Raw genomic sequence first — 8,707 nt, 5'->3', positions numbered from 1 at the left:
TAGAATTCCCAGGCACTTTTAGGACAGGGGACTCGGGATGGTTCCAAGCAGACAGCAAAGTCTTCTCTAAGAGAAGCCACTCCTCCCAATCTATTTTTGCCGATGTAAACACTTGCCAAGGAAACAAGGCATGTGGGCATGCGCGGGCCCTGCAGGCCCTCGGGTTGCTGCAAAAGGCAACTGGAAAGTCACATGTCATAACAGTGGAAAGTACATATGCAACTATTCTTAGCCCTGGAATGTATACGCTGTCTCCTTGGCCAGCAGTCCTTGCACAAAGCTCTAGAAAACTATGAAAGTGCCTTCAGCATAAACAAATCCAGAAATCTCCCAGGACAAATCATTTGCCAACTGAAAGAAAGGCCTGGAGTTTATGGTTTCCCTCAGAGCTAGAGGTAGAAACTCTCCGGGGGGACAAGCCAGACCAGGCACCAGTGGATGTCACCGCAGCAAAACAAAGTAAGTATCCCTCATGCTTATTTCTTCTACAGGTAGACAGCCAGGTGTCATCCAATAAACCAGGGGATTGTTTGGTCTTTCCTTCTATTTATTCCATCTTTAAAACAAAACTCAATGAAGTTATATTTAAATATATGTATCAAAGGTCCATTTTCTTCCCTCATTTCTGTCCAGTGACCAGAGGGCCACACCTCCAGAGTATCATCTTTGGGGAATGATTGACACCCAGAAAGAGAGGTTTAGACAAGTTTACTCAATAACAGATATGCCATCGATCTGGAAAAAGGCTCAGGAGCTTCTGCTGGCCAAATGCATGAACTGTTATCTTGCTTCAGACTAACATTTCAGCTTCTGATAATAGAGTAACTTCCAACAACTTTAGTTTGTTTGGTTGGTTGTTTCTCTCAGATTAGCTGAAGATAGTATATGCCTATTACTTCTGAAAATAACCATAACCCAAAAGAGCTCAGATCTGAGATGTATGTGGCCTTCCTTTCCAATCTTCCCTACACAATATCCGTGGTGACATCCACAAACATCATGGGGAATGGAACAGGAGCACTGGTCTTAGAGTCCCTGCAGCTGAACCCTCCAGCGTCTGCAGCTGAGAAAGACTTGACTCTTGCTGACTCTGGGGGCTTCCTTCCCTCTTTGTAGGATGGACGAGGAGTCTGCAGATGGGCTGCTCTTCAAAGATCATGACTTCTCTTCTGACTTGTTGAGGCAGCTCAATGGCTTAAGGCAAAGCAGAATCCTGACTGACGTGAGCATCTGTGCCGGTGGCTGGGAGATCCCCTGCCACCGCAACGTGCTGGCCTCCAGCAGCCCCTACTTCAGGGCTATGTTCTGCAGCAGCTTCCGGGAGAAGAGTGAAGCCAAAGTGCAGCTGAAAGGCATTGACCCCCCAACCCTGGACCAGATCATCTCCTACGTGTACACGGGGGAGGCACGCATCGATGCTGACAATGTCCTCCCCGTAATGGAGGCCGCCTCCATGCTACAGTTCCCCAAGCTGTTTGAGGCCTGCTCCTCATACTTGCAGAGCCAGCTGGCCCCCAGCAACTGCCTGGGCATGATCAGACTCTCAGAAATCTTAAGCTGCGAGACCCTCAAGAAGAAAGCCAGGGAGGTGGCACTGACGTCCTTCCCAGAGGTGGCCGCATCAGCCGACCTGAAGGAGCTCTGTGCCTTGGAGTTGAGAGACTATCTGGGAGATGATGGGCTCTGTGGGGAGGAAGAAAAGGTGTTTGAGGCCCTCATGGTTTGGATCAAGCATGACCTCCAGGCCCGGAAGCGATACATGCAGGAACTGTTCAAGCAGGTCAGGCTGCAGTACATCCACCCGGCCTTCTTCCAACACTTCATCGCCAACGATGCCCTCCTGCAGTCCTCACCTGCATGCCAGATCATCTTGGAGACCGCCAAAAGACAGATGTTCTCTTTGTGTGGCACCAGCGCCCCAGACTGCAAACTCCTATTGCATGTCCCTCCAAGAAACTCTTACCAAGATTTCCTCATCCTCTTGGGTGGAAGGAAGGACAGCCAGCAGACCACCAGGGACGTCCTACTGTATAGCAAACAGACTGGCCAATGGCAGAGCCTTGCCAAACTCCCGACACGGCTGTACAAGGCCTCTGCCGTCACCTTGCACCGCAGCGTCTACGTGCTGGGGGGCATGGCTGTCAGCTCAGGGAGGAGTCTGGTCAGTCATAACGTCTACATCTTCTCCCTGAAACTCAACCAGTGGAGGCTGGGGGAGCCCATGCTGGTGGCCCGCTACTCCCACAGAAGCACTACCCATAAGAACTTCATCTTCTCCATTGGGGGTATTGGAGAAGGGCAGGAGCTCATGGGCTCCATGGAAAGGTATGACAGCATCTGCAATGTCTGGGAGAGTATGGCCAGCATGCCCGTGGGGGTGCTCCACCCCGCAGTTGCTGTGAAAGACCAAAGACTCTATCTCTTTGGAGGAGAGGACATCATGCAGAACCCTGTGCGCCTTATCCAGGTAAATGACTGGTTCTTCCCATCACATAACTGCACGAGTATGTGTGCATGGACACACCCACACCTGCATGCACACACATGCACATGCATACATATATACCAACACACACACATATGCACATACATACCAATATGGCACTACATGCAGCCGCCACGATATATAGATGCACAAATGGTATAGTTGAACATGCATGACACGGCGTACACAGTAATGGGCAACATGTAGGGCGGGCAGAGTACCAACATGCATACATGTGCACATGCATACACATATACAATTCATGCACACATACACACACATGTATCTGCACATACACACACATTTATACATATGCATGAACACAAATACATACATGCACACACATGTGCACCCATGTACACACATACAAACACTTGTCATTTGCAAGGAAAGAAGAGAGGAAGGGAGGGAGGCAAGAAGGATTTTCAGCAAGAGTTTAAGGATATCAAATACCATTTCTATGCACAGAGTTTATCTTCATTTGAGGAGAAAATATATATCTAAAATTCAAGCTATTATAGAGAATATTGAATGCCAGATAGTGAAGTCCTACAGGAATTTGGCAGACGCTTCTAACTCAAGTCAGTAAGTCCTTAAAAGAAGATTCCCAAGCCTTGGTCCACACCTCTGTGATCAAATCCCCCGGAACCTGACCTCACATCACTGAATCAAAATATCTTTGTGTGAGATCCTAAAATATATGGTTTACAAAAGTACCCAGGAGATTCTAAGGGGCAGCCAGGTTGGGAAACCCCTACTTTTAATGATTGGCAGACATTGATTTCACTAATAAGCTCTCTGAGAAGTTGATCAACAAAGGCCACATTTCAGAATATTAAGTGTTTTCCAACTTTATGCAAGTTCCTGGTAATCTCCGCAGTTCATGTAATGATATGGGGAACGTGATATTGAGCCTGCCTTCACAGATAATCAAGAAGCACCCACGAGATGTACTTTGCTCATTTATAAGAGTTATCTTGAACACCAACATGTGAAGGGCCTGGAGACCCAGCAATTTACGCATAGCCCTCAGTTGCAATTCAGATGCTGAAGAGAGGGGTGTTCTAAGAGCACAGGCAGGATGCCCTAAACCAGTATAGAGCAAGCTTACCCAACATGCATGCAGCCCAAGACAGCTTTGAATGTGGCCCAACACAAATTCATAAACTTTAAAACATGAAGAGATTGTTTTAGCCCATCAGCTATCACTAGTGTTAGTGTGTGCTTTATGTGTGACCCAAGACAGCTCTTCTTCCAAAGTGGCCCAGGGAAGCCAAAAGATTGGACACCGCTGGTCTAGAGAGAATCTGAGAGAGTGCCAGGGTTAAGGGAATGTTGGAGCAACCCCTGTGAAGTTGGCTGAAGCTGACTGAGCAGAGGGGCAGGAGAGGAGAGAGGAAGGTGAGGATGGAGAATAAAAGAGGAGGGAGAGGGGTGGGATGGGTGCTAAGAAAGCACATAAGGAAAGATCCGACTTAGAGAGAGATGCAGGAAGCTCCTGCACCACCTGAAGCCGGAGTCAGAGTTCTCTCTTGAGGGAGGGGGAGTGGTCCTGGGTAAGGGAGCAGCTCATATGAAGGCCCTGAAGCACAAACAGGTGCAGCCCATGGCCTTGGGCAGTGGAAAGCAGGACAATGAAGTTGCAAGACATAGCAAAGAGGAGACGGGCAGTGTGCTGAGGGGTCGCTAGGGGCGGGTGTTAGTCCTCGTGTGATTTCCATCGGCCCCCTTCTCAGGTTACCAGGAGCAACCTCCTCCACCCACATCACAGCCCCTCAGCCCCTCCTAGAAACATCCTGGAACCTTCTTGAGGGATGGATATTTGTGGAGATGAGGCTGGCCTGGCTGGGCTTTCTAGGCCTTGTCAAGGAATTGGGATTAGCCTGAGAGGAACAGAACTTCATTGAAGGCTTTCAAGAAAGGTGGACGAGGTAACACAATTCATATTTTTAGAAGTTCCGTCTGGATGCCTTGTAGAGAAGGGATGGGAGGGGGCCTGCGTGGACAAAGGGGGAGAACTGGGAGACTCTTCTAGACTTCCAGGCAAGGGTGGTAATGGCTTGGACTCGGTCAGTTCCAGTGAAGACTTTTTCTTGCCTTCACTTCTCCAGCCTATATTTTCAGCTCCTCCCTGACCATCTAGGCAGATTCTGAGTCTTTCTAGAATCACTGTTCCAAATCCCACTCCTCTACTTGAATTGGGAGAGACATTTTGCTCCCCTCCAGGCTCTGACCACACCATACAGATAACAAACTGCTTCCATGTCAAGCGGAAGCCCCTCCTTCTTTTCTATTTTTCAAAATAGAGTCAACAAATACGCTCATTATTTCACATTGCAAAACTGCCATCGACCTTCTGAAAATAAAATGCAAAGTTTAAGCTTCAAGCTAGCATATCAAGAAATGTATAGTATCATCAAACAAGATATTGCAAAGCCAAGAAAATATTAAACCTCTGAGGGATCCTTTTGTATTTCAGGATTAAGAAGAGAGAGAAGGGGAAAAGTATTCATTTGGATGCTTTTCTTATCTACTTCGCAGTAGCTTTGAAATAGACATTCTATTCGTTCGAATATAGTTTAAAGTGAATGCCTGGAGTCGCTTGATGGAGCAGGTTGGATTTTCAGGCACAGGTTGAGAGTCTTCTTCATAGGCTCGTTCATCTGTGTGTATGCGTTCTTTTCAGAACTACACTGCCCGAGGTTACGATGGAAATAGCGTTGTACGTGTACCTTTCTACCTGGCCTTCTCTCTACCTGTTTCTGGATGGCATTAAGCAAATCCTTTACCATAACAAAGTATCGCTTCCTTCACTGGTCAAAGTTCATCCTTTGTTATCCTTGCCCCAGTCTCTTTGAGGTATTATGAGCATGGTGAGCAAATGTTTAATCTACTTTTAAAGCCATACCCAAAGCTGAAGGAGAACAGAAGGGCCAGGAGGCAATTATTCATTCAAGTAAAATGCAACCAGTGTTTGCTTTTCTTCCAAGGATCCCACTTTCCAGAGAGTTTGTCACTTATGTATTTTCCAATGAAACAGCCACTGTGACCGTCCCTTCCTCTAGCACTTGGCCTCCTCCAGGCTTCACTGACTTGTTGAAGGACAGGCAGAGACCTTAAGAGGTTTCCAGTCTCAAAAGCCTCCATCAGGGAAGGCCACAGTTTCATGGCTCCAGGCAGAGCCATGAGTGTGGTGGTGAAGAGCATGGACTCTGGGCTTGGTCAGACCAGCTCTCCCACTCACTGTAGTTGTATGACCCTGGGCGTGTCATTTGATCTCTCAGAGCCTCAGTGGTCTAATCTGAAAGATGGAAGAAATAATAATACCTACCTCATAGGATGGTTATGAAGCTCAAATTTAGTAAACTGATTATTTAGACATCTTTAATAATGCTGGTAATCTTACTTTATTTTATTTTATTTTTTGAGAAGGAGTTTCACTTTGTCACCCAGGCTGGAGTGCAGTGGTGCGATCTCAACTCACTGCAACCTCCACCTCCAGGGCTCTAGTGATCCTCCCACCTCAGTTTCCTGAGTAGCTGGAACTACGGGCGTGCACCACCACACGCAGCTAATTTTTTTTGTATTTTTAGTAGAGATGGGGTTTCACCATGTTGGCCAGACTGGTCTCAAACTCCTGACCTCCATGATCCACCCACCTTGGCCTCCCAAACTGTTGAGATTACAGGCATGAGCCACCCCACCTGGCCTGGTAATTTTACTTTATAGGAAAAGATTTTCTAGCAAAGAATACTATGCCATTTTCCTCTGTAGATAAATGTTCTTGTTCCTTCTTTGCTTATGTGAAATTCATCCTATATCTCTTGGCTAAATTTTTTCCATAATGAACTAATTTACATTTGATATTTAGATTTAAAACTGAGGACACTCACAGGAGAACATGTTTCCGGAGTGTTGATTTGATACACTGTTTCAAAGCATGGCAAAAGAGCCTGCTCCCTTCTCTTCGGTCTTTCTCCCCTTTCTCATGCTGCATTTTTCTAGGACTGTAATGACTTTCAGGCATGAACTGTTCAAAAGACTTCCTCACTTAGCCTCAGGTTTATTCTTGGCTCTGTGACCTTCTTGGATAAACCAGAATGTTTAGAAATTTAAACATGAGCTAGAAATAAAAAATGATTGGAAAACCATTGGTTTTCTGAATACCCAAGTTTCTTCATTTCTCATTAAAAGAAAAACACGTTCCATGCAAGGTAAGTAAAACACGTATTACAATGCAAAACTATTGGTCTATTCTATAGAAATACAGCCACTGAGTTCCTGGAATCACAATAATATCAATTTTAATAATACACTTCTTCCTGTTTTCAATACTGTTTTATTAGCAGTAGCTACATTTTAAAACTGGAGAAAAGTAGAAAGAAAAATCTCACTCCTAGTTCACCCTCTTAATTACTACTCCTGTCTTTTTTAAGAATATTTCACTTTAAAATGCAGTGTCATGATTCTATTTCTCTCTCAGGTTTATCACATTTCCAGAAATTCGTGGTTCAAAATGGAGACAAGAATGATCAAGAACGTGTGTGCCCCTGCAGTGGTGCTCGGGGAGCGGATTGTCATTGTGGGAGGTGAGTCTGAACAGAGGATCACTGGGCGTGACACAAACTTGGCACGTTCTATGGAAAAAAGGTCACTCATAGACAGATGTTATTCTACAAGATCGTCTTTTTAAAAGCACATCCAACCAACCAGAGGAGGGTGGAGAATCTGACAAAACTCTTTCCTCACCCAGAAGTTTCTCCATCTTTTTCTGTAAACAAGGGATGAATTAATACCCATCTCCCAGAGCTGTTGTGATAATTAATGTGCTCGTGTATCTAAAGCACTTAACACTCTCCCACATACACAGTCAATAAAAAATGTTTGCTTCTGCTAATAATATTAGCTACTAATAGTTTGTTTCTCTGTAATCAAAGTATAGTGTCATGGTTAAGAGGACTGGTATTGGGGTCAGATAGACCTTGATTCAAATCCTGGCTCTGTCACTAACTGGCTATATACTTTTTACCAAGTTAAACATCTTTCTGTGCCTCAGTTTGCCCATCCATAAAATGAGGATCCTAAAAGTAACTACCAAGATAGGGCTGTTGTGAGGAACCCACTTCTGAGTTTCCAAAGGATTGTCATAGCTCTTGAGTGGGCATTTGAGAGAGGAAGAGGCCAATGAGGCTGAAAAAGTTACAGGAATCAGGAGGCTGCTCTCAATCTAAGAATGGCTTATATGCTGCCTTAACTTGGGGTGAAGGTCAGAGTCAGACAGATCTGCGAGCAGCCCCCACTCCGCCACAAAGCAGGCCTTGGCAGGTGAGCTCAACAACCCACGCTCTAGTTCAGGGTCCCAGCCTCAGTCTTAAGCAGTGGCAGGAGTCAGACAGGACTGCTGACCTCCAGTACCAGATGAGCAACGCTGAGCTTGCCCACGTGTCATTTGGTTTTCAGGTTACACAAGGAGGATTCTTGCTTATGACCCTCAATCCAACAAATTTGTCAAATGTGCAGACATGAAAGACCGGAGGATGCACCACGGGGCCACAGTGATGGGAAACAAACTCTACGTGACGGGCGGGCGGCGGCTGACCACGGACTGCAACATTGAGGACTCTGCCTCCTTCGATTGCTACGACCCCGAGACGGACACCTGGACATCCCAGGGACAGTTGCCACACAAGCTCTTTGACCACGCCTGCCTCACTCTCCAGTGCATACCCCACACATTCGCCCTCCCATGAGGTTGACAAGAAACCTTCTGTCCTAGTCAAAATGCCTTCTGTTGCAAGGGACACAAACCCAGTTCCAAAGGGCTTAACCCTTAAAGGCTGCAGGGAGAGCTCACAAGACTGAGGTACCAGAGTCGGGAGGCCTGGAACTAGGCATTGCATTGCCAGAACTCTCTCTCTCCTTCTCTCCCTCTCTCTCTATCTCTCTCCCCCACCTCCATCTGTCTCTGTCTCTCCCCCTTTTTTCTTTCTGTCTCTCCCCTATCTCTGTCTGTTTCTGTCTCAATCTCTCTCTCTCTTTTTTTTTTTTTTTTTTTTTGAGATGGAGTTCCGCTCTGTAGCCCAGGCTAGAGTGCAGTGGCGCGATCTCGGCTCACTGAAATCCCCACCTCTCAGATTCAAGCGATGATCATGCCTCAGCCTCCTGAGTAGCTGGGATTATAGGCATGTGCCACCAAGTCCAGCTAATTTTTGCATTTTAGTA

General features: G+C 46.2%; 1 protein-coding gene across 1 annotated transcript; it reads left to right on the top strand.

Moving 5' to 3' along the window:
* Positions 1-235: 235 nt before the first annotated feature.
* Positions 236-8,465, top strand: KLHL38 (kelch like family member 38). Its single transcript, XM_017855860.1, has 4 exons — positions 236-459; positions 1,117-2,467; positions 6,969-7,074; positions 7,946-8,465. Exons 1-4 carry the CDS (start codon positions 374-376, stop codon positions 8,233-8,235), a joined length of 1,833 nt encoding a protein of 610 aa, XP_017711349.1. The 5' UTR covers positions 236-373; the 3' UTR covers positions 8,236-8,465.
* The last annotated feature ends 242 nt before the right edge of the window (positions 8,466-8,707 follow it).

This window comes from Rhinopithecus bieti, unplaced genomic scaffold, assembly GCF_001698545.2.
Source record: "Rhinopithecus bieti isolate Rb0 unplaced genomic scaffold, ASM169854v2 scaffold_38631, whole genome shotgun sequence".
Lineage (NCBI taxonomy): Eukaryota > Metazoa > Chordata > Mammalia > Primates > Cercopithecidae > Rhinopithecus > Rhinopithecus bieti.
The sequence above is the reverse complement of the archived record's forward strand: the minus strand, read 5'-3'. Positions and strand labels throughout refer to the sequence as shown.